The sequence below is a fragment of the Plasmodium fragile genome, assembly GCF_000956335.1.
Source record: "Plasmodium fragile strain nilgiri unplaced genomic scaffold supercont1.43, whole genome shotgun sequence".
Lineage (NCBI taxonomy): Eukaryota > Apicomplexa > Aconoidasida > Haemosporida > Plasmodiidae > Plasmodium > Plasmodium fragile.
The window spans coordinates 33146-46809 of record NW_012192623.1 but is presented as its reverse complement, the minus strand read 5'-3'; the positions used below and the strand labels follow the sequence as shown (position 1 = coordinate 46809).

Below are 13664 nucleotides of genomic sequence, written 5' to 3'. Positions count from 1 at the left end.
GTACAGTTTTAATTGCAGGTTGTGGTCCAGGTTTAATTCCAGGATGTTGTCCAGGTTTAATTCCAGGTTGAAATTCGGACTGGAATCCGGGCTGGAATCCAGGTTGAAGTGGTGGTTGAAATCCAGGATGTTGTCCAGGTTTAATCCCAGGATGTGGTACAGTTTTAATTGCAGGTTGTGGTCCAGGTTTAATTCCAGGATGAAATCCGGGTTGAACTTCAGGCTGATTTCTAAGTTGATTTCCAAATTCATTTTCATATTTATTTCCATAATTATTTCCATGTTTACTTTCATGCTTATTTTCATATTTATTTCCACGTTTACTTTCATGCTTATTTTCATATTTATTTCCATGTTTACTTTCATGCTTATGTTCATATTTATGTTCATACTCATTTGCATACTTATTATAATATTTATTTACATATTCGTCTTGATAATCATTATCATTTTCGTCACCGTACTCAGTATCATTGTCATTATCATAGTAATCACCATATTCCTTTTTATAGTATTTTTTATTGTCTGTGTCATATTTTTTGTCATAATCTTTGTTATAGGCCTTGTCATAGACCTCATGGTAGTCATCATCACCATAGTTATCACAATAGGTACCTTCTTTATTATAAGCGTTTTTCTGTTTACGTTGATTGTAGTTGGGTTTTCCAATTTGTTCTACATTTTTAGAGTCATAGTGTGGAGTAAAATCTTGCGACTCACATGTATTACGTGAAGAATTCTCAAGTTCGTGCGTAGTGAAGTGAACAGTATGCTCTAAGTTAGTGTGTGAGTTTCTATGACTTTTATCATCGATTATTGCTTTATATTCTGAGGTAATATCATCATCATTCAATAATAAATTGAACTGTTCTTTAAATTTATCATCTTTCATACACGATTTCAAGCGGCTTGTAAATTCTTGATCATCTTCATCAACTAAACCCATTAATTTTCCCTTTAAACGTTCATAATCATCACAGTTCTGCGTTTGTTCATATCCTCTCAGTAATCTGCTAGTTCTTGCGTTTAACACATTTTTCCATTTTACCTTCTTGTGCGATTTTCCATAGATATCCTAAAAATAAGAGACATTTTTTTTCGCACCCATATAAACCTCTCCGGTACACATATATATTCTTACACAGTAGTCCCAAAATTCCCCTCTTTTCAGAAGGAAAATAGTACTAGAAGAATAAGTTTAAGGACGGCTCAATTAAACTGAAGTGAACTCTCATATTACCTCATTCGAGTAATCGTTCCCAAACAACATCAGGATACCGAAAAAAGATAACTTCCCCAAAGAAATTCTACCGTTCGACTGTTGCCTCATCCTCGACATCATTGCAGTTTACCAGTGTGCTGTAATGGTAGAATTTGGAAGCTACGCTATTCTTAATACTATTAGAAAAATATTAAATAGTGTAAGTATTTCTCGTAGCAAAAATATTGTTCGAATAAAGCATACATTCCCTAATAGTATATACACCTAATAGTATATACTTGCAGTATTATATACTTCTAATAATATGTACTTCCACATTATGCGTACTCTTTGGTATTATGTTTTTCTGATAATAAATCTTTTCTACTGAATACCCAAATTTTTAGGTGTACCTTTTCCTACTTACAAACACTCCTGTGTACAAACATTTTTATGTACAAACATGGCTATATATAAACATTCAGAAGGTACAAACACTGTTTCACACAAATACCATTCTTATTCACAAACTCTCTGTGCGTAAAAAATTTGTAAAACTTACACTGTTGTAAAGAACGAAGAATGAATACATTATAGAAAGGAAAAAGGGAAAAGTGTTCGTTCCTATTATTTAATTAAAAAATGGTATACTAAGCATTAGGCGTGAATAAATATAGTTGTTACATAATTTTGGTAGTATGCACGAGGGGTTAAAGAAAAAGAAGGAATACGACTTTATTTTTAATAATATAAGGCAAACCCAGAGACTTGTGGAATTCTCGGGTATGTGGAAATAATTACACAAAAAAAAGAAAAAAAAAAGGAAGCTAATATGATCCTATTTCTGAAAAAAGAGAAATTAACAAAGAACAGCATTTTTTTCTACTCCGGGCATTATATTCAATTAGTATATTTTAATTGAAACTTGCTCCAGTAGTGCAAAAAAAGAACATTGAAACCATAATTTCTTCATCCTATTATATATGGGATATATTATATTAGAACTAATAGAATATGTGAACTTAAGCTAAGGAGCAAAATATTAATATATGGATAGGCACCTATAAAAAGAATTTTCAAAATTCTTATAAGAAAAACACGTACTAAATAAAGGACGATTAAATAAAATTGATCCGTTACACATTTACAACTAATACGTACAGGACAAAAAGTAAAAAATATATGTTCACATGCACGGGCACATATATTCACGCTTTTTACATCTAGAGCCGCCCCCCTCATATGGGCCCCCAAAAAAAAATCTTTCATGGAAAAGAACACACAATAAATTTAGGAGCATGGTGAGCAATATGATTGCGTAACCGCGCGGAACATATATATGTGCCTTTATATTACGTTAGCCCCTTTAAATAATTACTCTGGCATCACAAAATTTTCTGCATTTAATGTGTCCTAACATTTATACGATCCTATTCCTGCAATTATGAATTCTCACTGTGCGTGCGAACACAGTTCCGTGCCACCTGTGATATGTGTGTGCAACCATGTATGCTTCCGCAGCATCATTGTGAGCATTGGTATTGCGGTACCTATAAAATTCCCCTGCAGCGCGCAATATCAAGTTATTTACTCTGCACACTGTCCAAAAATTTTGGTGTTAGAAATTTATTTAGTACTATTATGGTTGTACCGTTCCCCTTTTCCTTTCTGTTCTTAATATGCAGTTATAATCCTTCACGCCCACCCTGTGTTCTTTAGTCCTTGCGATAACTAGGAACATGCACACAGAGTAAAATATGGCATCCCATACCAGGTTACATGCTTCCAGGGTTTCATTACACAAAGATTATATTTATTGTTATAGGATTAAGGGGCACTACCAATTATATGGGATGAGTATACATATATAAAGAAATATATATAATTACGTATACACGGCATGATGGACATCCTATAGCCTAGAATGAATGATCACCAAAGAGAATATCACGCATGTAGAGCATCTGGCACAACTGCCGGTAGCTGTGACGACTATGATATATATAAAGAATAGACAACTCTATTTCAGGTTACGTGCTAATATAACCCCTGCTTTCTCTTTAAAAGGTGTACAAATAGCGTCTTACTCTTTACATGCGGAAGTGTGTTGTTGTCCTTTTTTCTTAGAACAGAATTTTTCCCTTTGTTCGTATATTGGGGTAGCCCCGGGGGGGGGGAGAAAGGCAATTCCACCAAATTTTGGTAGTGTGCGCAGTTTTCCTTGCGTTCTATAAAGTGTACCCTCGGAGGCTTACTGTCGTGTGAGAAATTCATAACCATTTCGTCACTTTTAATATTTCAAAAGATAATTTGCATTGTTCAACCTTACGGCAGCTACCGTAATGATATGATACGCTAACAATATGGGCTGGAAATTTCCCTAAAGGTGTCGTGGTCACCAGCATTGTTACTCCCAATGATGTTACCATGAATTATATGCATACAGGAAGGCACTCTTTTACTCCTTAGAAAGAACAGCAGTGCACATTACACAATTTGTGCAATGAGCGAATAAATGAAATGTGTTCTAATGGGTTGACTCCAAGGACGTGTGCACAACGGGGTGTATATTTTTCCTTCTCTTTTTTGTAATTTAGTGCGGTTCGTATGCTAACGGAAGAAGACTTACTAATCGGAGACAACTGTATTATAACGGGGTTAAGCAACTGAATAATCCTTTGTCACAGATAACAATAAGAAGTTCCTTTTTTTTTTTTCTTTTCTTAATTGTTCTCTTATGTGCTCAGGGTTTAGTTTTTTAACATGCAACAACGCTGCAGAGGCAATTTTTAAAATTAATAGGTTGGAGTGATGTATGGAAAACGGGGTGACCACATATGTGTTTGCTTCTGAAAAATTGGAGAATGAACACAAAGCTTCCTAACCGCGGATAACTACGTAAATTCAGGGAGGGCAAAATGGAGCAATATCTTAGGGGAGGAAGACCGTCAGGAGGTGATAGAGCGCTCTGCATTCGCATCCTAGAATGCACCTATGTATGCTGTATAAACCAGGAGAAGTAGCAAATAGTGGGAATAAGGGGCGCATGGAGCAGTTTGTCGTCATATTCAGTCCTCATTAAACTTCCAAAGTAAAATATTCCGCAGTTGTGCAGAAATAAGTTACGCGATGATAATAAAGGAAAGTACTAGAAAGGGGGGAAAACAAAAAAAAAACAAAAGCATACGGAAATTTACAGAATAAGTGAATTTGAAAAGAACAAAGAGGAACAAATGGAAAGGAATGTAAACGTAGTAACACATCATATATGTCACTTAATGAACGAATGGGAAGTATTGTTTACATGAGTTATTTCCATTTATTTTCCCATATTCTTTTCTGTCTTTTCAAGTAACACGCAGATATTATTAATCCATATAAAGGAATATTCGCTAAATAAGCTAACCTTATAAAACGATGCAGACACGTTGTTGGCACACGCACACCTGTGTGAGAAAATGATACTGCTTCACTGCTAATATATCGTTCTGAACACAGTTATAATATGTGTAGGATTAGCAAATAAAAGAATGGAAAAACAAAAAAAAAAAGAATTCCATTTGAATTAAAAACACGGATAAAAGACGTATGCCTTGGGATTAGGTTATAAAGAAAGAGCGGAGAAAAATTGCACTCGGTATTATGCATATTTATAATAATACACAATTTCATTTTTTTTCTTTTTTCAATATATAATGAACACATAAATAGATAGAGAATTATACAATTACTGATTGCGCCTATACTTTTCGAGGTTCACCGGATTTTATAAATCATACTACGCGGAGGTAGCGAATCATCAACCCCCCCTTTTATGTTATTAGTAAAAGTGTCAATGCACCTCGACCAATTTTTTTTTAAATTCTTCTTTCGCGAACATAGTTTTTATTATAGTTGCGAGAAAAAAAGTGAATGTTTTGAGTATATATGATATGATGATAATAGTTTGATATTTTTCCTTGATAAATTTAACTGAATATTTTTTGTGAACTGATTATTGGAAAGCTTCTCCTTTTCATTTCATATTTCTTACATTTTAAAAACTTGAAGCTGATTCATGTGCACGTAATGTATATACATATGTATATTACTCATATGCATATTCTTGTTACGTAATTAAAACATTTTCTAAGTGTGCAAGTATGAATATAATATTATAAACCCTGAAAAGAAAAAAATTATAAAAAAAAAAAAATAAAATAAAAGGTATAGCAGAAAAGTGCATATATTAATGTTATTAATATTAAATAGTATAAACCTTTTTTTCCGGAATTTAAAGAGCAGCAAAATAAAAAATACACTTCCATAAAAATCAAATTACGCGATGTATTTTTAGTTATGATGATTACTTGGTATATTATTTTTACTATTATAACAGTAAAAATTATTTATTTTAATTTAATGATATATTTTTGAATACAATAAAATTGTAATTGATCTGTATTTATAATTTACATGTTATGTGCAAAGAGAAATTTTTTTTTAAACTTGCGATTACTTAACGCAAAGAACGCATATATCATATATTATATATATATACATACATACAATGAAACGTTTATCTGTTTTTTCTTTTTTTTACGTTTACAATATTATGTATGTATATATTATGCATTTAATTCAACTATTTGTTTTGTGTTACTGTAACATTCTGCCATACACGTAATTCTGTGGTAACTTTTACTCCTTTATTTATAAATTGTTACACCATATGCCATAATACAGGTATGCGGTTGTGTTGAATGTATTATTATGGTAGCATTCTCGAGTACTATTATTTAACATTACCATTTTGAACATTTGAATATTTAAACATTTAGACACTTAAGCTTTTAAATATTTAAATATTTCGCTAAAATAATAGAACTCTCTTTTTTTTATACACTTTTCCTTTCCTTGCTTTTGAAGTATCGAAAAGATTATTTCAGATCGAGCAGCCGTACTACTTGTTTTAAAAAAGAATCTGCCAAAAGGAAAAAAATAAAAACTACCGAATTATTGACCCTTTGGAGAAGTAGCTATCAAATTATTGTACACATATATATGTACGTACATAAGCAAAGTATACTTAAGTTCATTCCAGTAGAATACTGTCATTTACAGTAAATTAGAATTACTCCAAATTTTATTAATTACATCTGACATAATTTGGTTCGACCTCATATTTAATGCTTCTATGTGTTGACTCCTTTGCAACCAAAAGCATCTTATTCGAATCAACTTGTACACATAATGCTGGAATTTGCAACGATTTTAATAGAATGTAATATAAGTTATGGAGAATCGAAATCAGACCGCTCACTATTAATATATTCTAATAAGGAGTAAAGTTTGAATTCCCGTTCCTCCCTTTCTTTTCTTCTGTGGGTCCACGTGCTTACATTGGACAATCACATAATACAGCTGAAGACATAAATATGTTAAATATTGTTATAGGATACATCTTATTATTTATTACTTCAATCTGGACAATAGACGGTTTAAACGTTGCTGACGTAAGGGATTTTATTACATAAATTTAATGCACTCCGTAACCGCATATTTCTCTTACCTTCTATATTATTTTGCATTCTTCGTCATGAGAAGTGTAGCACGCGAAATGAGCAATTAGGGGGAATAAAAAAAAAATATATATATATATATCTTCTTGCTTTCCTGTATATTTTATTATATGCCCCCTTTTTTTATTCTTCGTTTATAGTGTACTCAGGATTGCGTTTGGGAAAAGAAATTTGAAGTACAGGATGAGTCGAATGCAGGTACGAACACATCACTGACAGAAAATGATGGGACGTATGATGAAGGAAATGATTGGTCATATTCAAATTCTTCTTCCAAAACCAAAAAAAGCAAGAAATGTGCAAAGAGGCAGAATGGAAAAAAGTTCTTGAATTCACGTGTTGATGGTACGCCCTATTCTCCAGCCTCTAATAAATATAATTATTTCATTTATCCGGGCCGTAGTTATCATTCGTGTCAAAATATTGATAATAATTCAAGGTACTCCGATGCGCATATTGCGTCTCGTGAGAAGCCTAAGCGCCAAAATGCAGGAAATCCCAATAGACGAAAATTAGGAAGCGCTAATAGTAGAAATTCTAAAAGCGCCAATGGACGGAAAATTGAGAATCCATATCGTCAACATGTTAGGGAACCACCCATTGAACGCTTTGCGCAACTGCCTCTCCAATATTCTCTGGGACCATCTTACCCATATTTTAGAAGAACAGACCATCATTATTTTGGCAACCCACATGACATAAATTTAGGAAGGAAAAATCTTCCATATGTGGATTATGATGACGCCAAATCCTCTAGCACTTCGCATCGAAGTTATGAGGATATTCGACGTGTCCCTATTGAGGACGACGATGATGACAGTGAGAGCTCAAGCTCTGATGAAGATAACCTTTCAATTTATTCAATGAATGATTCCCTATGTAGCCACCCTAGAAATCCCTACAAAAATAAAGGACACAGTGGACACCACGGACCATATGGAAGAGATGATCATTCAGTGTACTCTGATACGTACAATCCTCATTCTTTAAAAGGCACTAAATATGTAAGTTCCGAACATGGTAGTCATAATGCACTTGAAGATAATGATGTCAAGAAAGAAACTGAATTACCATTACCAGACGAGCACTACAGACTTCCTTTTAAAAAAGGGCACCATCCTTATAAAGATAGTGAATGTGTTGTAAGTGAACAAGACAACAATAATGACGAAAGTTATGACTTCACAATAATGCCCCATTTTAAGAAATGTTGTTGTGTTAATAAACGTATAAAACATTATATAAAAAAGTATAATGGAAAGCTTGCAAAACAATTACCTTTCCTTGGTACCGCTTCTTTCATTGGGAGTATCGTATTTTCGTTCTTGGTGGAAAATATAGCATTACCCGTTATATTTAGTATTTTATCCTTTATATTCACGTCCTACTATATCAAAAGATTAAAAATGAAAAGGAAAAAAAAGAAACGATTAAGAAGTGAATATTATATGAAGCGATAAAGCACTGTTTTTTTTGTTTTTTGTTTTCTCATTAAAATCTTATATATTCTACTTTTTCTGTTTTTTTTTTTTTTTTTTTCTTTCCTCTATTTTTACTTCATTTTCTTATTTTTTTTATGTGTTTTTAAGGTGTAGAAAGTAAATAATTTATGTGCCCTCTTTGTGGGTGTATATATATTATTCTACACAAACAATGGGTGTTTGCTATTCCCCTTTTTAGTGGGTCCTAAGTTGAATGTTCTAATATTAAATACATTCCTTTAAAATTTGTTACATAAAACATTTTAATAATAGAAAAAAAAAAAAAAAAAAAGAAAAAGAACATAATATGAATTGCAAGTGTGTTCTATGAATGCTATTGATGTATATTGTTTCTAAGAATTCTTTACAAGAATATAATAACATTTCTGACATGACACATTTGCATATTTTTCCCATTCTTTATTCTTTATTCTTTATTCTTTATTCTTTATTCTGTATTCTTTATTCTGTTTTTTTTTTTTTTTTTTTTTTTTTTAATTAATATTTTATGATTGTTCTAGGATATATAACATTTGTCTAAGAAGCTTCATATATAGTTTACTTGTAAAAATGAGTACATATTAATTAGTTCTAATTCATATTAAATAAGAATTTATTTAATTATGTCTACTTTTTGAACTAATGTACACAAGGCGAAACTTTTTAAGACAATTTTCACCTACTATAATGCTACATGCATATAGGCCATGTATTAATGAAGGGTTTTGCATAAGCGGGTCTATATGTAATATGTTGTATCCATAACATACTTGCAACTCAATGCTAACTCGAGCGGGTCCTAGAAAAATTTCAAATAAATGTACATTTATTTGAGGAGAAATGTAATCGTCAAGAATACCGTAGCGTTCATTCAAGGGCGAACTACTGTTTTTGCTCTGTTTTTTTTTTTTATTGAATACCATATTCCACACTTTATACATTGAAAAGAGGAAGCTACATTTAAAGGAACCATTTAGTTCTAAGGATGTTTACTCAAAGTGTGTCTACACTGCATCATAATTAACATGACGCGAACTTGGAAGAGCGCATATTGCGCAGAAATTGCATTTAGTGGGAATATATTTCATCAATATTCTACCTAAGCAGAATTTACAATTCGCGTGATATATACAGCATACTAGGGTACTGAGCATTTATAGGAAGTTATCATGTTAACTTGGTAAAGGAATGTAAATCTAATATGCCACAATGGATATGTCATTAAGGATACAGTTACTACGCACTGAAGAGTGTGTATTTTGGCATTACCATGTGGATTGCACTAATTTTTTTTTTATGGCGCTTATGTGCATATATGTATATAGATCCATACACATATATACTTTCGAGAGAAGCCACTTGGCCCATTGAATTAAGGACAATAGTAACAATTAGAGCTCTATTTTTTTTTTTTTTTTTTTCATGAGCATATGATAGCTACTACAGGTTTATTCCTTTAATCAGTAATTTGTCCACAGAGCTTGGATATACTTTAGACGATGACGGAGAAGTCTTTTTGTCCACATGTGTAATTGTGGTAAATGGAAAAGTCATGGTGGGATTGAGTGTTACCTCAACCAGCCGAAAAGACATTATCCACTTCGGAGACCGGAACTGGTAAGAGAAAATATTGGATTAATTTCAACATACTTACTATGTGAACAGATGTATAAATTAGGATGAACACGGCATATTCCCAAAGCATGAAAAGGAATAGACCGTGCAAAATGGAAAAAAAAAAAAAAAAAAAAGGGTACAGATTTTCCACGTTTCCAGTAGCCTACCATTCCATAATGTATTTCATATTTTCAGTGAGCCTAAGGTAGAATGCACATTTTTCCTTGTGTTAATATAATAGCATAAACGATTACAGCTATGATTACATAGTGTCCATCGCGAATGAATTGTTTCTCTTAAGAAATTTTCCTTTAATGTTTGATTTTATATTAATTCTTTCAATTGTTAGATTCAATTTTTCTTCATAAGTTAATCACGGAATTATTTGCTATTCCGGAAAATATAAGAATGCTCCAATTTCGCTAATTATAAATTTTCATTTAGAAATACTTTTTTTTTTTTTTATATTTTATATTTTATATGAAAAGCATTTTGTAAAAATTACATCCATTGGTAATTTTTATATGTAAGTATTTGCACCTTATAATTCTATATAGTAATATTATTATATATAACAGAATGAACGCACCTCAATTATCGTCGCACTTTGCTCAAAGGTAATACAAAAAAAATTTTTTTGAGAAAAATGTTCTTTTCTTTAATCTTTTTATTAAAATTAAAGGAGAATATTTTAGTGGAAATGATCTATTTATGGTGTTACATTTATCCACTCTAATTTTTTTTTTTTTTTTAAGACCTTAATAAGAGAATAATACACGTTCATATACTTGCATTTCAATACATTACAGTATGAAACGCGTAACAGTTGAAGGAAAATTAATCATTGTTATTTTTTTTTTATTATAATTACTGTTTGGTGACATATGATTAAACTTTATAGGTACAGGGTTTGTTTTGCGCATGGTTCATTTATACCGTTTATATTACTATTTTTTGTATCTTTTTCGTGAAGCATTATGTATACATATCGCAACAGTATCATATATGACTGAAACACGTCACCTTTAGTGTGCTTAAAGTAATCGTGTCGTTTTTGAATTACCTAGAAAATAGTGTATTTGTGCCCCCAAATATGCTTATATTCGCAAACGATATATGTGGAAACCACTATCGCTTTGCGCATTTGTTCATTGTATTTTTAAACCGTACATACAATAATAATTTTAGGTTAAGATTTTCTTTTGAGCAGAATTTTCTCGAATTATATATGTAAGAAGTACTTTTTTTTTTTTTTTGGTAGTTATTATTCCTTTTAACATATTTGTCATTTTTATAAAATTGTATAGTCGTTTTTGACATGTGCTTTCAATTTTAGACGAAAATAGAAAATGATCAAGAATAATACTGACTGTATCAATTTATCGCCCTCTATGAGCACCATACGAATGCACTTAGGAAAATTACCGCTGCAATTATGAATGTCTTAAGGAGGCCTTGCACAAGAGGAAAACTTGCTTTTCTGTGGTTTAAGAATGTTATGGTACTAGCGCTCTGTTTGTGGACATGGCAATATTACGGGAAGGTAATTTATACATTGAAATCTTATTATATTGTGTTTTTGTCTTCTTTTTTCTTTTATTGCTTTTGTAGCATGTGATCTTAATGTGTATATGAATGTCTATCTATATCTTAGTGTAGAAGTAGATATCTTAATAAAGTATTTTCCTTTTCCTTTCTATTTCCTGTCTTTTCAGTCTATACATTATAAGAACTGGGGTAGGGGAACAAGTACAGTGAGCGCAACAGAACCGAGCAATAGAAGAATATTAAAATCATTTGACTATATCTATGGCGCAGCAGTTGTTGGATTAAATGAATCTACAAGAAATAAAGTTGGCAACTTCGACTTAGGGCATAGATCAATGACTGGTGATAATTCCAAGTTGACTAGTAGGAAAGTGGAATATAGAAAAGGTGAAATACAAGAAAAAGTAGAATGTTCCAAGGAATTCAATGTAATAAGTGAAGATGATGATCTTAACAGAGCGGAGATAGAACAAACTATTGCAATGAGCGAGAAGCCCAAATGGGCGTTTAATCCCAATAGCTGTAAAAGATCTAATTCGGGGCACAGTTGTAGCAAGAATACTATTGCACCTAACACAAATGTTACCGCGAGAAGGAGAATCTTAGCTGCTTGTGCGGTAGACACTGAACCACATATTCGAGGGCGAAGTAAACATATACAACCTTATAATAATAGGTACAATCCGGAGCATGTTGGAACAGGTAATAATAGGGCTTCGTATCCAAATGATAGTCGGCCAAATTTTGTAACACCGGGAAATATTCATGGTCACAGAGAGCCGTATGGGAATCAATATAATGGCGAGACGACAAATTTAACAGATTCTAAGGACACATATGGATCACAATTCGAAGGAGTGAAAAAATTTTTTACAGATTATACAAACTTAGGGGAGCTTCCCTTATTTGGAATGGAAAAAATTATATCGGATTGCAAAGATTTGGGGGAGGTTTCCTTGATTGGAATGAAAAAAATTATATCAGATTGTATGAAATTCTGTGGATCCCAGGATACGGATCCGAAGCAGCTGTCGTCAGATTATAAAGAAAATCACGATTCTCAATTTGCTGAGGGCAGAAGAGTGCACCCTCAGTATAGCGGCCACTACGGGAATCAGCACGGAAGAAGAGTAGGAAGGGTGGAAAGAGATGAACGACATTATAGTGATAATTACCAATATGCGAATATTGAGGATGGATGGGAGCAGCCAAAATCCAATGACTATTATGCAGAACATTATAGGGACTTAGTTGGCAATGTACCGCCTTATAATAAACAGTACGATTCACAGTATGGTGATGGAAGTATAAACGAATCTTATTATGATAACTATTACGGCGAACATCGTGATGCAGGAGAAAGTGCACCCATGAATAATGAGAAGTATTATTCTCAATATGATGGAGAAAGTACAAACCAATGTGATTACGATGACTATTACAGTGAGCATCAATACTCAGGGGGGAATGTACCCCAATATAATGGTAGCTACGAATCGCATTATAGAGATGGGGACACCAGCTGTCCCAGTAGTAATGAATATTACAAAGGATCGTGTACTGATGAAAAGGGAAATACAGCACATTATAACGACATTGCTGGATCGCACAGTACAGAGCCGGAAGATAGAGCACCTAGGTATACTCAGAATTATGGCCCTCAAAGGGAGGAGCAAGAGAATTATACGTACGGAGGGGGGTATAATTATAGTTCTCAGCAGACGAACCCACCGAGTAACGCTTCTTACAAGATAAAGAACTTGGAACCTGAGACACAGCTACCAAAAGATGAAGTGGTAAGTGTTGAAAATCCCTCTAAGAAGGAAACACCCGATTTAAGTGAAGAAAAGGTGCCATGGAATAATAAGGATTTACAGCCAGAATCGTTGCTAGAAGAAAATAAATTAGATGACAAAAACAGTAGCACTTCACCAACGGTATCACCGAATATGCCAACGTTACATCATAGGGGCAACTCCGAGTCATTAATTGCTAATGAAAAAAAACCAATGCCACACAGGACAACAACAATCCGTTCGGGGCATACTGCAACAGGGCAAGATATGTCTGGCAGTAAGGCGGTTCACGAAGTAGAAACTCAAGAATCGGATAGTGCTGGTATAAAGGATTCGTACAATTCTAGCTTAAAGAAAAATACATCTGAGACCAAAGTGAATGTTAAAACAGAAAAGGATAAGACAGAAGAGTCAGTAATGGGAAATGGAAGTATAAAAGATATATATAATTCTAGCTTAA

The 13664-nt window shown here is 32.8% G+C and overlaps 3 protein-coding genes across 3 annotated transcripts in view; 2 read left to right on the top strand and 1 right to left on the bottom strand.

Annotated features, from left to right (window-relative positions):
• Window positions 1-1339, bottom strand: part of AK88_03625 (uncharacterized protein) — a gene marked incomplete at both ends in the record, with an annotated part of 6620 nt that extends 5281 nt beyond the window's left edge. The window contains 3 exons of the mRNA XM_012481236.1: window positions 5-230; window positions 289-1075; window positions 1241-1339. Coding sequence (XP_012336659.1) covers window positions 5-230; window positions 289-1075; window positions 1241-1339 — 1112 coding nt within the window. The remainder of the gene's footprint in view (window positions 1-4; window positions 231-288; window positions 1076-1240) is intronic.
• A 5094-nt stretch (window positions 1340-6433) lies between these two features.
• Window positions 6434-8222, top strand: AK88_03624 (uncharacterized protein; the record flags this gene model as incomplete). Its single annotated transcript, XM_012481235.1, has 3 exons — window positions 6434-6464; window positions 6605-6696; window positions 6903-8222. The coding sequence occupies 3 exons, from the start codon at window positions 6434-6436 to the stop codon at window positions 8220-8222; spliced, it is 1443 nt and encodes a 480-aa protein (XP_012336658.1).
• Window positions 8223-11295: 3073 nt separating this feature from the next.
• AK88_03623 (uncharacterized protein) lies at window positions 11296-13664 on the top strand (the record flags this gene model as incomplete). Its single annotated transcript, XM_012481234.1, has 3 exons — window positions 11296-11403; window positions 11576-13618; window positions 13644-13664. 3 exons carry the CDS (start codon window positions 11296-11298, stop codon window positions 13662-13664), a joined length of 2172 nt encoding a protein of 723 aa, XP_012336657.1.